This window comes from Chelonoidis abingdonii, chromosome 6 (genome assembly GCF_003597395.2).
Source record: "Chelonoidis abingdonii isolate Lonesome George chromosome 6, CheloAbing_2.0, whole genome shotgun sequence".
NCBI classification, from domain to species: domain Eukaryota; kingdom Metazoa; phylum Chordata; order Testudines; family Testudinidae; genus Chelonoidis; species Chelonoidis abingdonii.
The window spans coordinates 134,979,945-135,001,808 of record NC_133774.1 but is presented as its reverse complement, the minus strand read 5'-3'; the positions used below and the strand labels follow the sequence as shown (position 1 = coordinate 135,001,808).

At 44.3% G+C, this 21,864-nt stretch overlaps 2 protein-coding genes across 2 annotated transcripts in view; both read right to left on the bottom strand.

The window, feature by feature from the left end:
- TMEM38B (transmembrane protein 38B) overlaps positions 1 to 10,669 on the bottom strand; it is a 90,097-nt gene extending 79,428 nt beyond the window's left edge. The window contains exon 1 of the mRNA XM_032765845.2: positions 10,666 to 10,669. The gene's annotated coding sequence lies outside the window, so the exon portion shown is untranslated. The remainder of the gene's footprint in view (positions 1 to 10,665) is intronic.
- Positions 6,200 to 21,620, bottom strand: TAL2 (TAL bHLH transcription factor 2). The gene is made up of 2 exons (XM_032765852.2): positions 21,482 to 21,620; positions 6,200 to 9,279 (listed from the first exon to the last, which is right to left on the bottom strand). Exon 2 carries the CDS (start codon positions 9,267 to 9,269, stop codon positions 8,916 to 8,918), a length of 354 nt encoding a protein of 117 aa, XP_032621743.1. The 5' UTR covers positions 9,270 to 9,279; positions 21,482 to 21,620; the 3' UTR covers positions 6,200 to 8,915.
- Positions 21,621 to 21,864: the final 244 nt, after the last annotated feature.

Here is a 21,864-nt window from a genome sequence, read left to right as displayed (position 1 = left end):
CCTCTTTTACCCTCCTGCTTAGCCATGCCAGCATTTTTATGGTCTGCTTTCTGCTTTGTTTTTATTTAGGGTTTGCATTTAGTTTGAGCCACTATTCTGGTGTTTTTAAATAGTTCCCATCAGCTTGCAGGCATTTCATTCTTGTGACTGTTCGTATTAATTTCCATCTAACTAGCTTCCTCATTTTTGTGCAGTTCCCCATTTTGAAGTTTAATATTACTGTGGCAGGTTTCTTTGGTATTTTCCCTCCCACAAGGATGTTAAATTTAATTAAACTAAGGTTGCTATTACTGAGCAGTTCTGAGCTATGTTCACCTCTTGGACCAGATTCAGTGGTCCCTCTTTAGGAAGACCCCGCAAAACTTGAATCCAGGAGCCTGGAACTCCAAGAATCCTGCTTTAATCCACAACTATGTGGTTTAAAATCCCTGTCATCAGACTAAAGCATGTAGCTGGGCTGTATATTCTTACATGAAGGGTGAGATTTTCAGAACTGCTGAGCATTGGCCTAACTCTGCTCCTACTGGAGTTTTACCATTGACTTGAATGGGAGCAGAGGTAGGCCAACACCTAGCCATAACATACTGATATGTCAACAAAAGTATGAGTTATTGCTGTGGTTGAGAGAAATATAGTAATATGTACCTTGTATAAACCTAATATTTATTAAAGTTGATTCTTTGAACCATTTCCCCCTTTGATTCTTCCCTTAGCACCTGCTGCTTTAGAAGTACAATTACAGCAATGAAAACCGATGGATTTAGAGTCTGTTGCTTTATCTCTGGCTTTAAGATTTAAGGATGTGACTTTAAAGTGACCTCTGACCTGCAGGTCAGCAGTTAAGCTGTCCATTCTCCCCCGTCCTTCCTCACTTAGCCTTCAAAGAACAAAAGTCAGTTGTGCATTGCTCACCCCTGTTTTCACTTGGTCATGTCAGGCAATTCCATTATGTCTAAAAAAATTCATAGGGAGCAATCTTAAGTTCATATGAATGACTCATTAAAATCTTTCAAATAGTACTTCCCTGAAACTTATCAGACTAGAATCAGTCTTTTCCTGGTCAGTGGTTTCTGGAGGTTCCTAGCAAGATAAATATTGTCCTTTTAAATATCATTCTAGGATACTTCTTGGTGTCCAGTTGTAGTACCTCCTCAGTACCAGGATCCTTTACCATAGTCTAAAATCAGAGGCTGAAAATTGTGTTGCCATTGCTACACTGCTCTTTCTCACAATAACCTTTTCCAATCATGCCTTTGATATCCTTTTTTAAATCAAATCCAGCTGGATAAGAAATCCACTGATTCCCCCACCACCACCACCACCCCCACACACACTGCTCAGTTCATGTTCCTCTCATGGCGTTCAGAGTCAGCATAGCTAACAGAGCTGTTGAGCACAGACCTTGTGCTAAGCATGGCAAGCAACATGTCACTAAATCTCCACTACCATGGAGACTGCTTCATGACGAGAGCAAGGACCTACATTCCATGTTTCAGCCAGTAAAGAGCATTTCTACTTGTTGTTATTTACCTGCTTGCAGATCCATGACTAATTATTGCCCCTTGCATATTGACAGGTAACCTGACTTTCTCTGTTAGCCAGTGGCTTGATCCTGCAGTCACTGAAGTCAATAGCAAAATGCCCACTAACATCAATACTACAGGGGTGTGCCCAAAATGAACTCTAGAGCCTGTTCTAAAGTCAATAGGAGACTTTCTAATGTGTTCAGTGAGCTTTGGCTCAGGCTGTAATCTAGTATGTCTCCTTTAGCAAAAGAAAATAGAACACTAATCTACAGCAATTACCCCAAACCCTGCAGTCTCACTGTTGCAAGCAGTACTGTTTTGTACCATTGCACTAGAATTTTGTCAAACGGATCCAATGATTATAAAAACGTGGACATTATTGGTCGTACAAGTTATTCACATTCTAAACGTGCTACACAAAGAACTGGGATGTTTATCAAACACAGAGGTGAAAAATAGAATCCTAGGGCCAAATCCAGAGGTCATTACTGAAAGAACTGGACTGCTGGGAACAATTCTGCCCTGGGAGAAGATGGCCCAGATAGCTTTCTTGTAAGAGAACAATAATGTCTAGAGGCCCTTCAGCTCTCGGGTGCCTCACTGTGCTCTCCATAGATGTAGTAAGAGACCATTCTTCCTCTAAAGAGCTTACTGCATAAATAGACCTGAAAGAGGAAGTGTTACCCTACTTGTTTTACAGATGGGGAACTGAGGCCCAGAGAGGGAGTGATTTGCCCAGGGTCACCCAGGAAGTCTATGGCAGAGCCAGAAATTGAATCACACCTCCTGAATCCCTGTCCAATGCCTTTATCACAAGACAAGCCTTCTCCTTAAACCATGCATTAGGCATCACTAGAGCTGGAAGCCAACAGCTTGTCTTTATTAGATGGGCACTTTAACTATGCAAGCCACAGTGGCAATATAGTTCTTCTCATAGCTAGCATTTCTGACCTCTAACTGCTATGATTACTAGCGCTCTGTATTCAGAGATAGGGAGATATTGAGACAATGGTGAGTAGCCAGAGCTAGGAAGTTAAAATGGACTGAGTACCTGTGACAAGGTAGTCTGTCTCCTTAAGGGTAAAAGTGCCTAATGATGAGCCATCAGCACATACTCCCATCATGTGGGGTGGCCCTTTGTGATTTTGAAAGACCCCATATATATACACAAGATGTAGGCGATACTGATGGAGCTGAAGAGGTCCCGGGAATGAGTGGTGCTCAGGAGGAAATCCTGTCACTGTGTCTTTAAGGGCCCAGAGCCAGAAGCCTGGCTGAAAGGGCTAGGTGAGGCTCTCTTCCCACCCAACCAATTGGGGATGAGCTAGGGAAAGGGACTAGCATAAATGCTGCCTGCTACCTCACCGCTGGGCAGACACCAGCCGAAGGCCGGCCTGCTGAACCCTCTCAGCCTGGGGAAAAAGAGCCAGTGGAGGGAGAAGCTGGCTAAGAACCTACAGCTTCCTAAAGTACAACCCAACTCCCAAGATTGTAGGTGTCCCTAAACCTCCAATTGCTAGAAGCTAGGACTGGATAAAGGGATGAATCACTCAAAAGTGCCCTGTTCTGTTCATTCCCTCTAAAGCACCTAGCCTCAGCCACTGTCAGAAGACAGGGCAAGTCACACCATCTTAGGGAAGGATAGCTCAGTGGTTTGACTATTAGCTTGTTAAACCCCCCAGGTGGTGAGTTCAATCCTTGAGGGGGCCACTTAGGGATCTGGGGCAAAATCAGTATTTGATTTTGCTAGCAAAGGCAGGAGGCTGGACTCAATGACCTTCCAGCTCTATGACATAGGTATATCTCCAGATATATTTTATATTAGTCTGGCTCGATATGACCTTTCTTATGTTCCTAAGGAGAAGAACTGTGGCCTCTTGGTTAAGAAGAGACAAAGGGATTGGTGAACTCACAGCCTGGCTTCCAGGGGAGAGCTGGGAACTTCTGTGTTGAGGGAGTGACGATTTGAAACACATCCTCAGTTTTAGAAAGGGGATTGGGGAATCTCCTGAACCATGGTGAGAGCTGACCCCAACTCTTATATGGACCTACAGTGGGGTAACCTGGAGCAACTAACAAAGGGAGTTACACTTTGTAGAACCACTTAATAAATCAGACCCCACAAAGAGGGTACACGTTTTGAACCAGCCTAAGAGTGGACAATTGATTGAAAGAATCTGAAGGGTGTTGAGTTCAACACAACTCCAGGGCCAGAAAAAGCCACCAGGGAGGCATACAGGAAGGGTGTGCCCAATCACACCACCTTATCTACCAGTGTGCTACACTCTGTTGGTATTGGTTTTTGTATGTTTGCATTTCCCTTCATGGTGTATGTGTTAAGCATCTTCTGGTCCCAATTTAGTAGCTATGGTAACGGTTGGGGTGCAATTAAAAAACCCTTGGCAACAAGTCTCAAAACCCAGGTCAGGTGACTCAGGCTTGCGGGGCTTAGGCTGTGGGACTATAAAATTGCAATGTAGACATTTGGGCTTAGGCTGGAGACCAGGCTCTGAATCCCTAAAAGCCCTAGGTATTTACGTACAGCATTGAGAATTTCTGTTTTGTGAAGACATCTAGCTGGACTACCTCAGTCTCCATTTGTGCTGGGTAGAAGCAAACAATCCTATCTTTTCGCAACAAGCAGAGAGTTGAGATGCCCCTTCCTTCTCTACTTTCCATCCAGTTATTTTGGTTGCTGCCAAGAGATGCTGCCTTAATTAGTCTTAACCACAGATGCTTTTCACATGGCAGGCACATTTCCTTCCCTTCCAGCCAAGAGTGGTTAATCTCCTCTGTGCTGTGCCTTGTGCAGGTCACACACACTGTGTCACACAGCCCCACTGTACAGAAATTGTTGATTTCCAGTGGAAAGCTCTGCAGGGGCCTTAAAACTATAGGTCATATTCTCCTGACGCTGAGGCTACTTTACCCTACACTGGTAATTTTAAGGGGCATGAGATTCAGGTCCTCGATTTTCTTCCTCCAGAGCCCTTTGGCCCGATCACGCTTTTTTCAAGCAAATCTCCCACTGAAGTTAACAGACCCAAGTTCTCAGCGCCTCCATTCCTATAATTGGAATGAGTCCCACTGCAGGCCTGAGTCCCAAGCCAGCCCCATCTCCCAGTGACAGAAGACTCTCCTCCCATCTTTTCACCACAGGGTTGCCACCACTGGCCTTCCTAGACCCCATCCAACAATCACTGGGACTAGATTGTAAAACTGACCCTTTTGGAACAGTTATGGGCCAAAAACAAACTCTGGATTCTAAGTATCACTGAGCTTTGGGGATATTTGAAATTCAAACCTGGATCCCAATAAGAACATGGCAAGTGTGCCCTAGCTGAACATCCTAATATGTTGGGGGGTTCAAAATCCACAACTGGGTCCCAGTTTTGTGGTTTCAGACCATCTCTACTTTTTAAAATGGAGCACTTTGACATCTTTTGAATTGTTAAATTTTGTGGTGGTGGGGAATAACATTTTTGCAACACATTTTTTTACTAATCTATAACTTTTTGATCAACCAAAGAGCTGGCCATAATCTTTCAAACATTGACACTTTGATGAAACATTGACTAAAAAAGAGTAAGAAAATTTTCCAAAAAAAATATAGGGGGATGGTTTGGTTTTGTCCTTGTTTTTTTGGACCGTCTCCAACTTCTAAGCATTGCTGGTAAACTGTTCTGAAGAATCAGAAGCAGCATGTAGGTGTTTTCTGCTCTACTATTTGCTATCCCCTGCCAGATGTTTTTTTGAATTTAAGAGTAAATTTTAGAAAGATAAAAAGGTTAGTTTCTTAAATAATTTATTTTGAATATATTAGCAGTTAAATAACATTGTATACACTAAAATGTGATCAGTTACACCATATATGTTCACAGCCATACAGATAAGAAATCACAAAAAATGAAGAGAAGTGCTGACAAAAAAATCTTTGGTAGAGAAACCTAGTCATACACATGCTGTACCTCCGAGCAGGAGATCCTAAGTGAAAAGAGAATAAAAAACATTTGAGCCAAGAACAAGAAAAGTTTTCAATATATAAATAACAAGCATTTCACATTACTTAACTGCTAGGCTTTCTTCCCTTTCCTTGACAACAATACTCAGCTCAAAGATGGATCTGTTTTGACATGCTTTGCTGATGAGCAAACATTTCCAATGCTAGCAATGGGTTGATGGAAAGAAAAGCACCAACAATCCTCACATGTAAATGTTTACACCTATTTGGCCAAATTTGGTGTAACTCCATTGAAGCCAACAGATACCCAGGATGAGAAGCTAGCCCATTAAATTCGAGCCTATGCCTGGAATAGACAATATCAATCCATGTAGCCACATTAAAGTGGGCATAGCGAAAGATAAAGCATGAACTTCACAGATCATGAAAAAGACTCTTGGCGTGTTTCCACTCAGAAGCTCTTCAGTGTCTTCACTCATTTCATGTCTTTAAAGCGCCAAAATTTAGGAGTAACTAGGCTGGAAACCAGAGCTCTTTGAAAAAAAATTAGTTGTTCACTAAAATTTTCAGCTTTTTTTGATCAATATTTGAAATGTTTCTGCTAGCTCCACTGTGCAATTCAGGAGCAATCACAGAGCCACCATAGAAATGTTTTTGACAAACTTCAGTCTTCAGAAGTGTTCAGATCAGCAAAAAATCATGCCCAGTTTCCTTGTCCGCTCTCCTGAGACAAATAAATATATAGGGAATGTGGAGATGTTTGTATGTTTGGTTTGTGTGATTCTGATAGGAAACTAATCATCGGGTGATAGATTCCCTATGCTACAAGCGTAAATGTTTCAAGCATTGTAATGCACCCAAAGCCTTAACTGCAGGTTCTGAAGGTGGCTCATAGTCTCCCTAGGAGGCAGGAGCAGCCAAGGAGATCTGGCAGAGCATGGGTCACAGTCACTTGTTGAACCGTAATGGATGTACTTAAAACTCAAGTATGCATGCCACCTCCTGGTCTCTGTGAACTCAACGGACGTTTTGTCATTGACTGCAGCGAGAGCAGGATTTGCCCCCCAAACCCTTTACATTTGAATCCTTAGACTTTCTACCTGCTGTTCAAGTTGATTTTTAACACCTATGAGCTGTTCAGATCTTTGCTGACACAGGAGGGCAACTCCAATACTCAAATGAACTGATTGGTGAGCAACATTCTACAGTACAATTGCTCTTTCATGCCACTTGGTCATCCTTAACTGCCTGACAATTGCCTGAGATGCTTAAATGTTGTCATCTCAGTACCTGGAGGAGGGAGGGAGAGATAGCTCAGTGGTTTGCATATTGGCCTGCTAAACTCAGGGTTGTGAGCTCAATTCTTAAGGGGGCCACCTAGGGATCTGGGGCAAAAATCAGTACATGGTCCTGCTAGTGAAGGCAGGAGGCTAGACTTGACCTTTCAAGGTCCCTTCCAGCTCTATGAGATAATGTAGGTATTCCCTACAGCAGTGGTTCTCAAACTTATTTGATCAGGCCCCCTTCTTTGTGTCTATAGTCATTTATGTCCCCATCCCTCCCCCCTGCCAAGTACATATACTGCCACCCAACTCTGAAGGCAGGGCAGAGAGCAGTGGCTGCTGGCCAGACACCCAGCTCTGAAGGCAGTGCAAGCCAGTAGCAGCACAGAAATGAGAGTGGCAATGTGAAAAGTAATATTCATCAATATCACTTTTCACAGCTGATTTAGCACCCCATTGCCACCCTTACTTCTGCATTGCTGCAGCCACACCGGGATTGACAGTCAGAGCCCCACCACAGCCAGGTGAGGGATTGGGATTGGGGGTGGGAGGGAAAGGATAGCCTGAGCCCCAGCTGCCTTCCAGTGAGGGATTGAGGTGGGTGGAAAGAAGAACCCGACCCTTGGGGCAGCAGGGCTCTGGCTGTCCCCTTTATCCCTGCTTCCTGGGTGTGCACAGCCCTTCTGCATGGGCCCCAGCCACGCAGGACTGACAGCCACAACCCAGAGTGCTTAAAAAAACCAACCCCTCCCATAAGGAGCATGCACATTCCTTGACACATTCCTGTGCCTCCCTCGGGAGGCCCACCCCATAGTTTGAGAACCACTGCCCTACAGTAATTTGTACTGGGGCTACTGCTAATGGGGCATGTCCCAAAGCCCACTGAGTTCAATGGAAGTATTTCCTACTGCATTTTTTCCCTTGAGCTCATTGGACTTTGGCTCAAACTCATCTAATTATCAAAGGCAAAATCAGCATATTTTAAAGGAAGCCCACGGTCCATACACACACAGGATACATGTACAAACACGACCTCAGCCATTCTGGTAGAGAGATGCGCTGGTCTCATATGCTGGAGTGACGATCATAGGAAACCTAATTCTGGAAGCGTACCAGATGGGCACACATGTTTGCTGCAAAAGCTGGACTCCTGCAGGACTGTATTCTGATCAGCAACAGCTTCACAGAGTCCCCGCTTCCTACTCTTGTTTGGCACGGTCTGAGGGTGGTGTGGAATTTGCCTAGACGTTTGCATACAGGTGTCTTTGCTGGCCCAGGGGATTCATGCACATAAGGCTACTGCCGGGCCCATTAAGTCCCGCCATGGAAGGCCAGAGGAGCAGCCTCTCTGTGGGTTTTGAAAAGAGCCAGAATGAGGATGGCCAGTTTCCCCCTGGTGCTCCCACAGCTGGGTATAGATTTGCTGATGGACACTATCCACTGCATCTGCTGAAACTTCGCCCATAAAATTTCTTCTTTCAACATAGGCTGGCATTTCTGTTTTAATTTCTTGGTGGCTGTTATTTATTTACTCATTTGTGCTTCATTCTGGTGTTAGAGAGCCCTTCCGCCTAACAGACAAAGGCAAAACAAGACCCAGCAGTTGAAAGCTACATGTTAGAAAAATTCAGTACAGAAATAAGATGTAAACTCTTAACTTGGAACAGCCGACCAAAGGATGTCGTAAATGCTCCATTGCTTGGAATCTTTCAGTCAAGGCTGGATATTTTTTAAGTGAAACATGTCAGCTGAGCCACAAGCAACTGGACTCAATAGTGTCTCCTTATGCAGCAAGGAAGAATAATCTCTTCCACTGCAGCAATAACTGGATGAAATTCTATGGCCTTTGTTATATAGGGGCTCAGATCATAATGGTCCCCTCTTGGCTTTGATTTTTCCATGAATCTGTGAAATCACTACATTGAATCCTTGCAAATTCCGAAGGGTTGAACACCACTCCCTATTCATCCAAACCATTGTCCTCCTTCCAATGATTCCTTCCACCTCCTTTCCTTTTAAATAAAAATATATTTAATACAACAGTAATAGATATAAATAGATAAATACTGTATAGAGGCAAACAACCCACAAGTTATGCAAAGGAGACCATCAAACTAACACCAGGGCTGCATCACTCATTGCCTGCTAGGGAGACGACGTCTCTGACCAGCACTCTGGGATATTGCTGCTTGTGCCTGGAGAAGGGACTCCACAGTCTTCAATCAGAGTCAGTTCCTGCATACTCTGCAAATGTGGGGCTTGTTGGAACAGCCCCAGTATACTGCCCCGGGCAGCCACTCCTGTCTGCGGCAGGTCCTGCTCCCCGAGGACTGTGACAAGGAAGTTGATGTACCTCATGGCCAAGCGGAGTGTCTCGTTCTTACTCAGTTTTTTGTCTGGGGGATGGGTGGGGATGAGCTTCCTCAGCTTGGCAAAGGCGCTGTTGACATTTTGCTGCCTCCACCGCTCCCTGGTGTTGGTGAAGATCTTTCTGGTCATACTCAAGGCTCTGAAAAGCAAAGAGGACAATAGGGGAAGTTAGAGGTCTCAGACCTTCCTTCAGGCTGTGGAATGATAGCATTCTACAGAAGGTGAGACTTGCTAGCAATTTGAAATTTGTCCCTGCCCTGGCTGATGGATTGCCATTCCCAGCTATGGATTAACCAGAACCCCAAGGTGACCTGTGTCCCTCTCCCTGCCCAGACTACGATCTCACCAACTGCAGTTAGAAATAGAGAACTAGTCTTGCATTGTCAGAGGATTGAGGAAGGAGCATACATAGGGACAGATCCTGACTTCCCCCAGACAGTGCCTTTATGCCACCCAAGGGGCTGCAAAGCTCGCTTAGCCACACATCTGAGGGTTCTTCTGGCGTGAAGGAATCCCCAGGCAGCATAGAGTCAGTGTAGCTGCCTCTGCACCACTTCTCCTCACAGATCCCAGCACAGGGGGGTCTACTGGGGATGGGATGTGGCCAGAGAGCAGCAGACAGTCCCAAGCCAGCATAACTGCCCCTCTGGGGCCCATTACCAGCTGACACAAGTCCCAGTAGCCCTGAAATTGCTCTGAATTGTGCTTGGGGCCAAACCACACCCAGGCCAGCCTCAGAATAGGGCAAAAAGGATAAATATGGCATACAGCCACTGCTGCCCACCTCCACCCTGGGTCCTAAACCAAGCAAAGCCCAGCTGGACCCTGACATCTACCAGTCACCATGAGAATACTCTCCCTAGGGAAACAGCACTGGTGCACCATAGCATTGTCTAATTATGACTGTGACCATAGGATATGTTAGTAGAACCCTTCAGGGGAGCAGTGGCCTCCTCCTCCCAATCCACATTAATCTCTTGCTGCTGGAAGTAAGGACTTCTCACTCGAACAGACAGGGCTCAACGGGAGGGTAAAGCAACTTGGAAAAGCTGCAAACACTCAAAGGAAAGATACTAACTCTGGTTTTATTTTCACCGCTCAATGTTAGTGAGTCTGCTATAAATGCTACTGCACTGGGCTCTGCAGGGGACGCTGTGACACAAAAAATATGAGTTTCAACCAAAATGTAGCTTTCCTAGCTTTGACCAGCTTATCTCGCAGGCTGCACAGAGTATACAGCCCAATTTCCAGACCAATATGGCCTTACAGTAAGCCTAAAGTCATTTACATCCTATAGTATTTAAATGTGGTTCACAGGAAGGATTTCACAAAGTACCCATCATAGGCCAGACTCTGCTCCTATTGATGTCACTGGCGGCAGAGGTAGGCCAATGCTGAGCTCTTCTGAAAACCCCATCCGAAGTTGATTGGTATCTGCCAGTGCCATTAGGCGCTTAGACCCTTCTGCTGCTCAGTGCTTTACACGTCCCTTCTCTTTTTTCTAGACTAAGTATTCCTTCCCCACTCGCCTTCCCATCCACAGTTCAGAATTATCAACAGATTTCATCCCCTCACTGCACAGCCTTTGCTAGGCGATCATCATCATCATCATCTTTTCATTTATGAAGTGCAAGTGCTCCTGGGTGACATGGTTTGAGCAGGGGCTGGAAAGCAAACATTATGTGACTTGCACAAGTTCACACAGGAAATCTGTGGCAGAACGGGGAGTTCAAAATCAGATCTTCTAAGTACTGATCCAGCACCCTAAGTACCAAACCATCAGGACAATACTGTTAGCATTGCTATGATTTATTTTACAGTAGTGCTTAGAAGGCCAAAGTCAGAGACTGAGGCCCAGTTGCATTATATAAAGTGTTATAAAGATGGTCCCTGACCATAGAGCTTTCAATCTTAATGCGTTGGATGTGAAAGCATTGAACAGAGGTGCAAAATCCCCTGAGTTCGTCACTGAATATGCTCCCTTCCATTTTTTTAATGTGTTCTCATGGCTAATCCCCAGCTTTACTTTGGTGCCTTCAGTTATCACAGAATCATAGAATATCAGGGTTGGAAGGGACCTCAGGAGGTCATCTGTCCAACCCCCTGCTCAAAGCAGGACCAACTCCCAACTTAATCATCCCAGCCAGGGTTTTGCCAAGCCTGACCTTAAAAACCTCTAAGGAAGGAGATTCCACCACCTCCTTAGGTAACCCATTCCAGTGCTTCACCACCCTCCTAGTGAAAAAGTTGTTTCCTAGTATCCAACCTAAGCCTCCCCCACTGCAACCTGAGACCATTACGTCTTGTTCTGTCATCTGGTACCACTGAGAACAGTCTAGCTCCATCCTCTTTGGAACCCCCTTTCAGATAGTTGAAAGCAGCTATCAAATCCCCCCTCACTCTTCTCTTCCGCAGACTAAACAATCCCAGTTCCCTCAGCCTCGCGTCATAAGTCATGTGCTCCAGCCCCCTAATCATTTTTGTTGCCCTCTGCTGGACTCTCTCCAAATTTTCCACATCCTTCTTGTAGTGTGGGGCCCAAAACTGGACACAGTACTCCAGATGAGGCCTCATCCATGCCAAATAGAGGGGAATAATCACGTCCCTTCATCTGCTGGCAATGCCCCTACTTACACAGCCCAAAATACCATTAGCCTTCTTGGCAACAAGGGTACACTGTTGACTCAGATCCAGCTTCTCGTCCACTGTAACCCCTAGGTCCTTTTCTGCAGAACTGCTGCCTAGCCATTCGGTCCCTAATTTGTAGCAGTGCATGGGATTCTTCCGTCCTAATTGCAGGACTCTGCACTTGTCTTGTTAACCTCATCAAGATTTATTGGCCTGATCCTAATTTGTCTAGGCCCTCTGACCCTTCCTACCTCGTGCAGTGTCCTTAACTCTCTCTCAGTTTAGTGTCACTGGAAACTTGCCTGAAGTGCAGTCCACGCCGTCCTCCAAGATCATTAAATCGAAAATACATTCAGTCGAGGTCCTAGAACATTTGTAAGTTTGGTTATAATTTCACAGTGCATCAAGATCTGATTTTCTAAACGTGCCACATCTACACTAACCGGGATATATCGAATTAGCTAAAATCAGTTTTATAAAACTGAATTGTAAATTCGATTTATGCAGCCACCAGGGCACAGTAATTCGGGTTGTGCGTCATGGGTCGAGGCTAAAGTCGATTTCTGAAGTGTTGCATTTGTGGGTAGCTCCTTCGCGTATCTATCCATAGTTCCCTGCAGTCTCCCCACCCTGGAATTCTGGGTTGAATCATTATTGTCGTCGGCGTGGTTCTGTGTAAATTTCATCAGTCATTCCTTCCTCTGGAAAACATCACTGACAATGGCCTTGGCGCGTTTTTCCTGGATTGGCCTTGGCAGACGCCATACACGGCAACCATGAGGCTCGTGTCAGCTTTTTTTTTTTCCGGCATTCCGTATGTGTACTGGATGCCAGGCGGCAGAGGGCGGATACTCCAGCGGCTAACAGCAGATTCACTTGCTTTTGCAATGATAGCAGAGAAGGTAGCCGGTGTTCTGTACCATTCTAGCTGCCAGAAAACTGGCAATGGAGAATAGGTTCTCTCTCCTCCTCGTACTGTCGCTGCTATATGATGCGCCTGCTGAAATGCTGGGGGTGCAATACAAAGCAAGAATTGGGGATGACTCACTTGGGCCGAGTCCAATCCCTCCCTTATGGTTTTCTAAAAGATAGAATCAGTCTCTGCTTAAGAATATAGGGCATGTGTAATTAGAGTCCAGTGTTATCAAGAGCCACAGCTGCTCCGTGGTCAGTAATTCCACAGGGGTGCCCTTGCAAATAACACACGCCGTGCTTCCCCCCCCAACCCATGGGCTCGTGGCAGTGTCCCGCCCATTGTGTCATGAAAGTAATAAAGATCAGGAAATAAAACACTTCGATGTTTAGTACCATAAAATGAGAGGAGGGCACTCCTGACGCGATGGATTCGTTCTAGGCAGGACATTAAACGGTGCTGCGGGAAGAGCCAACAATGCTGCTAGCATTAAAGTCCAGCGTACAGAATCTTTTCTTTACATACAGGAAAGGGAGGGGCTGAAGCCCCGATTGCTATATGAAGGCTGGTATTTGCCGTTCTCGTCCTATCTACTGGGAGTAACAGCAATGGTTGGCCTCATGTCAACTATGTTAGATATTACCGATGAGGAGGTTACATCCTATGTAATGCCATCTACCACTGGAGGGAAGACGGGAGAGGAGGAGATACTGCTCGGTCACTTGCTGCAGCATCGGCTCTCCGCAGCATCAGTACATAGGTGACATTGAAAGAAGTCAGAATTTTTCTTTTCCTTTGCTTGCACGGGGGAGGGGGGAAAGAAATGAAGGAGTGTTCCTGAACCATGCCAGACATGTGTTTGAACTACGACATTGGGAGCTCACCAAATATGCAAATACTTTTCAGAGACTGCTGTGGACTGTGGGATAGCTGGAGTCCTCAGTACCCCCTCCATCCATGAGCGTCCATTTGAGTCTCTGGCTTCCCGTTACGCTTGTCACGCAGTGCTGTGTATCCTGGAGATTTTTTTTCAAACGCTTTGGCATTTTGTGTTCTGTAACGGAGCTGGATACAACAGATTTGTCTCCCCAAACAGCAATCAGATCTAGTATCTCCCGTATGGTCCATGCTGGAGCTCTTTTTGGATTTGGGACTGCATTGCCACCAGTGCTGATCAGAGCTCCACGCTGGGCAAACAGGAAATGTAATTCAAAAGTTCGCGGGGCTTTTCCTGTTTACCTAGCTAGTGCATCCGAGTTCAGATTGCTGTCCAGAGCGGTCAGTGATGCACTGTGGGATACCGCCCGGAGGCCAATAACGTCGATTTCCGTCCACACTAACCATAATCCGATATGTTAATATCGAATTTAGCGCTACTCCTCTCGTCGGGTTGGAGTACAGAATCCGATTTAAAGAGCCCTTTATATCGATATAAAGGGCGCTGTAGTGTGGACGGGTACAGCGTTAAATCGGTTTAACGCTCTTTAAATCGATTTAAATGCGTAGTGTAGACCAGGCCTGTGTTTTAGCAGAGGGTAAAATGATCTCACCAAAACACCCTTGTCTCTGTTAAAAACCAAAAACCAGAAATCCTAGGTCCTCTTGGATTGTTCCTGCTGGGAATCTTCTAACATTCATTTTGTGGTTCTGGTTTGTGACCTTATGTTTGCACTACAGAGTGTATATTTAATGTGTTTCCTGAACCCATTTAAAAGAGCTCGTGTGTACTTTACTTGCCAAAACGCTGCTGAAGCATGGGTATTGCACTGACTTTGTACATCATGTTCCCCATCCTTATCCCTAATTTGGTACAGAAGTTGCCTGGATGCTTATGCTTTCTCTTGTGTATTTTTAATGAGGTCTTTCTAGCAGTTACTTATTATAATCACGTGCAGCTTATGCTGGTTGCTTTGCTTATAGAGAAGTTTATTTGTGTGTGAAAGCAGATACATTAAAAAGTCTGGGCAATTCTCCAGTGCTTTCTTGTTTATTTTATTAGTGGTGATGGTACCCATTACAGTCTGGACTTTAATACTGGCATGTGCATTTTAATAGTTCTTAGTCTGCTTAATGGCTACTTTAAATCCGGAGTGCAAACACTGACCAATGGCCTCTTTCCTGGAGTTTACTTATAGCACTGAGTGAAATGCTCCAGGAGAATGGTTTAGAATAGATCACTGGCCTCACTTCAGCAAATCTCTCCAAGTGTTTGATGCCATCATGGCAGGGATATTATTTTTGGAAAGATGAGCACTGCCCACTCCTTCCCATCATTCTTTATTTGGCTCCCCTCTCTTTTTCTCGGTGGCGGACAATATCGGATTTGTGAACACAAGTCCTGTAAGCAAACAGCTGTCTTTATCAGTCCAGCTCCTGTGTGACATATTAAAAATGTACCACTGCGTCTCTGACATTTGTTCAAGATCAGCAAACACCACAATCCCCCCCGTCGAATCCTATTTACAGAGTCAGGGTTTGGGACAGAGATCTCCCCAGTTACAATCAACCTACTCCAACACAGCAGTAATTCTAATGTCTCAGCAATCAGCCACAACTCTGGTCCATTTCTTTCTTCTAGCCCATTCTTCTACTGCTACATACATCCCTGAAGGCATTCTGTGTTCCCTACATCTAACACTGCAAAGGCGGCCAGCGTACCAAGGAATGATCTGCCTTATGTTTCAGCTGCATTAGTGCTTCCTTCCCCGCTTCCCACCTTGCTTTCAAATGATTTGCCGCTTCTGATTAATGCTAATATTACACATCTAAGGGCTGTATTATTCATTTCTCTCCCATAGAGTATATGGAACTTTTATCATCGATCTGCTGTTTGTTGTGTAGCTACTTATTCATTGTGAATCAGTGTCAAAGCCACTATTTTATACATTTATAATACAGGAATACATATTGCACTAATCAGCAAGTGTGGATTTATCATTAAACTCTTTCAGTTCACCTCCACCAGACACAGACAAAAAGTCCTACATTCACCTAAACAGAAAGCGAACCAGGCAAATGCCACCTTAGATCCAAGAGAACAAATTCTGCTCTCAGAGGTATAAATCCAGGGTTTCTTCACTGAAATTGGTAGCGTTATTCCGGATTTAAATCACTGTAACCGAGAACAGAATTTGGCTCATTTCCCTTGGATCATGCAAGCAAGACCCAAAATCATGTGACAGATGCTGGTTCGTAACATGAGAGCTGTATTCATAGTTCAACCAAGCCATGCAGACTAAATATAACCCCGCCCAGCCGAACTGTGGGTCACTCACAAAGCAGTTCAACTGCAGCAATGAGAATAAACCTCAAGCAAACAAGTACCAGAAGCAGCTCATTACCCCGTCCACCTCCTCAGAAAAAAAATGCACATGGGTTCAGATGTAGCCATACAAGTTAAACAATTCAGAGAGTAGATGAAGATCTCTTTCTCAATAGCAGCGGCTCTCACAGCCTCGCTACGTATAAGCATTAAACACCCTGAATGAGTGTTCAAGCAGAAGCGGCAGCAGGAATTCCCAGCACAAAGCAACTTTTCTGCTTGGATATTCCAAAGCGAATGGCTGTTGAAGCTGTGATTAATGGATGGGGGGGCGAACGGGAGTGCGATGGAGGCTGGGACTCAGTAATTACTAACAGGTTAGTTATAAACAAATATCTTGGACTAAATCTATCCCATGTCTAACACCTTTGACCTCCATGGAATTAAACCATTCTTCTCTTCCCCTTTGAATCTGGCTTCTTGGTTGCAATCCTGAAATCCTCGCTCAGTCTTCACTCCCATTGACATCAAGGATCTGGCCTCTCACAAATACACCCACAGCACTGCACTGTTTTTCCAACAGGAAGGCTCAATGGTGTGTTAACACTCACTATTTAATACTTCATATAGAGGTTTTCTGAGTCCCCTCGGCCCTTGAATAACGAAATTAAACAAAAGATGGAGCCTTCTTCGCAATTCAGGCAGATACTTACCAGATTGATTTAAAACAGGGGTCAAAGAGCCCCAGAGAAACACTTAGTGCTGAGTTTTGTTCAGTGTGCATTGGTGCAATGTGAAACAAAGGAGAGAAAGGAAACCCATTGTTTCGCCCTTCAATTTCATGGTAGCACTGGGCTGTGGAACTCAAGCCAGCAGGGAGGAGAAGATTTAGCATGGATGTCACACTATTACACAGGCCAGCACTAACACCCAGGGTCTTTTGAAGTCCTGGTAGAAAACCCAGTAGAAACGAGTTTGAGTGCCCTGTAACTGGAGTGAATGAGCTGGACTGAAAGCAGAACATGGATGGTCAGCTTCTGGGCCTAATGCTTATCAATGTGGGAATAACCAATGTCACCACCACCACTACCTGTCCATAGCTCCTTGTGTCTCCTATAGAGGGTGAAGCCATGTTGCCAGGAGTTCCCATTGCAGGGATCTCAGATTTAAAGGCAAGAAGGTAAAAAAAGAGGCAGTTGTGTCTAGTGCATAGAGCCTTGGACTAGGAATCAAGAAACCCAGATCCTATTCCCAGCTCTACCACTACCTCTGGGGTGTGGCCTTGGGCAAATTCGTTCATCTCCTTGTGCCTCCATTTTCCTCTCCTCCTTGGCCTGTCTTGTCTATTTCAGTGGTAAGCTCTTTGAGACAGGAATTGTCTCTTATTGTGTGTTTGTACTGACCTTAGCCCAATAGGCCCTGATCTTATTAGGGGCCTGTAGGAACTAGAACAATAACAACTATTTCTTGTGTTTAACTGAGTTATAGTGACCACCATTAATGAACCTTAATAAATACATGCAAAAGGGGAAAATAATGAACTGGGGGCTCTTGTGTACTCTCAAGCCATGTACCTCCATCATTGTGGTCATTTCACCATGGAATATTTGAAAGCATAACACTGCGGAGAATACAGAATAAGAACCGAAGCAGCCAAGGCAGAGATTTTGAATGTCTATAAATTTGTGACAAAATTTGCCCTGTGAAATCTTGGAGCCCAGGAACCTTTCCCTCTGAAGCCAGGGTTTGCTGGAACACTCAAACTATAAAAAAGTATTTTAAAAAGAGACTGCCGTGTTCTAAACCAATGGTCTAAAACCTACATGTCTCAATTAGTATTATAGTATTCTGGGGATACTACATCATGCATCTGACAAAGTGGGCTTTCACCCATGAAAGCTTATGCTCCAATACATCTGTTAGTCTAAAAGGTGCCACTTTGTCACTCTTTGGGTAAGTCTATACTACCGGCCAGATCAGTGGGTAGTGTTCGATGTATCAGGGATCGATTTATCGCATCTCGTCTGCTAATCGACGCCTGTACTCCACCTCGGCAGGAGGAGTAAGTGCAGTCGACGGGGGTGCCGTGGCAGTTGACTCACCGCCATGAGGATGGCCAGGTAGGTCAAACTAAGATACTTTGACTTCAGCTACACAAATAGAGTAGCTGAAGTTGCATATCTCAGTTCAAAACCACCCCACCGCCAGAGTAGACCAGCCTTTTGTCACTTTTTACAGATCCAGACAAACACGGCTACCCCTCTGATACTGTAGAATATTTATCATCACATTTTTATGAGAGACAAGGAGCATGAGGTAATATCTTCTATTGGACCAACTTCTGGTGCTGAGAGGGAGATATTGGGCCAATAAAACATGTTACCTCACCTGCCTTGTGTCTCTAATATGCTAGGACCAACATGGCTACAACTTCACCACACATTTCGATAAGGCATTTTTAACACGATTCAATGTTGCTTTTCAGCCTGGTCAGATCTGACACTTACTGAGAAATATGGCCTGAATTTTCAAGTTACTCGTTATTTTGGGTGCTCCAACTTGAGACCCCTTAAACAGGCCTGAATTTCAGAGGATGGGTGTTTAGCACTCTCCTTAGGAGATCTCACATTGGGCACCTAAAAATGAAGGCACCTAAAATCAGGAGTCACTTTTCCAAAATTAGGCCAGTAGATCTGCCAGCTTTGAGCCTATATGCTCATGGCAGAGCATAGAGAGTCTGTTCTCCTCTCAGCAAAATGTGAATTTAAAGATTTCCATTAATGCCACTGAGATTTAAATTCCCATGCACATGGACAAACAGACCTCTTTGCCCTTTTCCTTTTCCCATTGCTCACTCATTAGGAATATTCTTTTCCCTTCTTTGTTTTGCTGCACTTATGTTTCTATAAAGCCAGATCTGAAAGTCCTTGCTCAAGGAGTCGTCTCATGGGCTCTGAGGGAGTTTGGTGTGAGCAACGTCTAACAGAGAGAGGAGGAATAGCTCAGTGGTTTGAGTATTAGCCTGCTAAACCCAGGGTTTTGAGTTCAATCCTTGAGGGGGCCATTTGGTGACTAGTCCCACTTTGAGCAGGGGGTTGGACTAGATGATCTCCTGAGGTCCCTTCCAACCCTAATAATCTATGATTTGCATGGGTTTGATGGCCTTCAGCTTCAGTGCTATTTATAAAGCAATGTTAGTTAAACACCTGTGCTCTGTATCCATTAAGCCCCCATTAGTGTCAGAAATTATTTTCTTGCCCTTTTGGCATTGTGCTGCTTCCCCATCCTGGAAGGTAGAGGTAATTGAACCTTATCAGGCCACTGCATGGATCCCTGGTCCAAATGGTTTTCTTTAAAACACAGACTCTCCATCAAATTTATTTCCCAAATATTATATACAAGTGTCACGGTCCAGGCTTTCCTGATCAGAAAGAAAATCCAAGCACTGTGTGAATACTACAGGAATTCTTGAGGGGCCCCCTGTTGTGGATGAACCTCTGCTCTAAGACCACCCTTCAGTTATACCACCAACTCATGACAACTGATGTATCTGGCCCTATCTCTCTGCCTGTGCATCTGTTGCCACAAAGCTGAAGGGTAAAACTTATTATTGGAAGGGTACCCGTTTGCTTGAACCACCTAGATCTGCCTTGCATGTGAGGAGAGTTCTCCCCTTTCTTAGTGACAGAAGAAATCTGTGCCATGTCGAGAAGGAAGCAGGGATAGTACATTCTGGATCTAAGAGCTCAGCAAAAGAGCAGCCTTCCTTTGACTTCAGTGAGAGCAGATACATACATATGTATGTGTATCATATTATGTGTATTCAGTACATATTAACTTCCAAACACACAGGACTAAAATCATACCTGGTGCAGCTCTACTGGCTAGCATGGTGTTACCCCAGGAATTAATTTGGCTTGCTGTGTTTAAGTAAAGTTATTGCTCCCCATAATCACTGAGAAACTGATCCACTGTGGCAAATCCTACCTTTCTATGTTAAGATGGAAACTACCAGGAGACAAAGGGCCCAATCCTGATCTCACTCCACTGTAATTCCATTGACTTCAATGGGGCTACTACTCATCTCCAGCAGTGCGCGTGAGATCAGGATTAGGTCTGTAAAATTCAGAGTTAGTGTGGTCAGAACAATGTTGTTCTGACCACATCTGCTGGCTGTGCATATCCCTCCAAATGGCATTTCAGCTGAGTTGTACGTTTTGTTAACACAGCATTTATTGGTTTAGGGATTCGGGTCACAACAACTTTAATCGTTTATGTAAAGGGGAAAAGAGAAGGTTGTTTATATATTGGAATTTTAAAAACAAAAAAGGAACACATCTTTAGAGAAAGGATTTAACATATACAATCCTGCACCTGTGGAAGTTCTGACCAGTTATTTTAGAAACATTCTCTTTCTATTATTTAGTCATTCCCTTAGTCAAACAGAGCTTTATGCAACAGACCTGAATGTGAAATTTGGAACCACCGTAGACTAGCAGCTAAGAACCAATTTAAGAAGCTTTTTTATTTTTTTTTTTAAAAAGTGCTATTTATATTGTTATTGATATTATTTTTTTCAGACAGACTGGAAGGAGGAAAAACCTAAATCTTTCCTCCTAGGGAACTGTTCCATTAAATGAAAATCATTCACACACACGCACACACGCACTCTCTCTCTCTCTCTCTCCTGGGTAAAGGAGTAGTGATGGAATATGGATTTTTTAAATGCATATGTGTGAATCTAGAATTTAAAGCTCTCTCTGTATATCTTTATCTATTGATATTCATAGTATTTAGATGCATATTACTTATACACAATCTACTGAACAAATATGCATAACAACCTGGCTACTTTACACTTTCTAAAAGCTTTGTTTCGAAATGCCCAAAGCCATTAGACCATGCTATCGAGTTATATTAGTTTTATTTCTGAAATCAAAAGGCTTTATTTTCTGCGCAGTCATTTACACCAGTGTAAAATTAGTGTCAATTCTGATCCAGTGCCATTCTACACCCACTTTGCACTGGTGGAAATGACTGCAGAAGGAGCAGAGCAACACAGAATTAGGCCCACAGTGTTTGGTTATAAAATCACAGAATCCAGCATTTTAAGAAGTTTGTTTGGATTTCATATAATTTTTAAATATCCCCACTCAGTTTTTTTTAAATGATCAAAAGCAGCAAATATTTACTCCTTGCTTGAGATTTTTATTGCCAAGTTTTAGCAAATTTTAAACAGCCTGAAAAAATATAGGTACATAAGGAGTACAACACAAGTGTCTCTCTTTGGTTGAATTCAATAACCTGTAAGTAGCAGTTTTCATAGCATTTTTTTATTAGCTTTACAGAGACAGGACACAGGGGAGTCATTATTAATAAAGACCCAGATGATGGCAAAAGGAATTCAGGAATTCCTTCCTGGAAGGATACACTTTGCTGTGTATACCTGACGGCAAACTTGTGCACACCCAGGAAAGTTGCAGTACAGACATACAAGCCCTCAGATGACTAGCTAAGCAGAAAGCCATTGTCACTTACTTTCCCAAACACAGGTGCTTGCTGCTCTTGAAACCTGGTTCAGCCAGTGAACGTCCAGCAGAATAGGATGATTCCCCTTCCTTTCTTTTTGCTCTCACAGACCCTGGACAGAGAGGCTGCTCTTGCTGCACTCAGCCAATTGCTGATCCTGGCTGCCCCATTTATAGAATGCCAGCTCCTTTGTCTGGCGCGTGTCACCACTAGTCCTAGCAATCCAGGGACCTTGTTTTGCATCTCCCGGGAGATTCTCTCTGTCCTGCCTTTTCTCTCTCCCCTACGCACCCTCTCCTTTCTCTGCAAGGATAAGCCATGCCGCTTTAGGTGAAACAGCAGCTACCAGCCGTAGAGATTTAAGCAGGGTCTGGCTGCACTTTGGGGAAAGC

Bases quoted from the DNA above. Each gene is read 5' to 3' on its own strand.
- TAL2 (XM_032765852.2), bottom strand. From the start codon at position 9,269: ATGACCAGAAAGATCTTCACCAACACCAGGGAGCGGTGGAGGCAGCAA.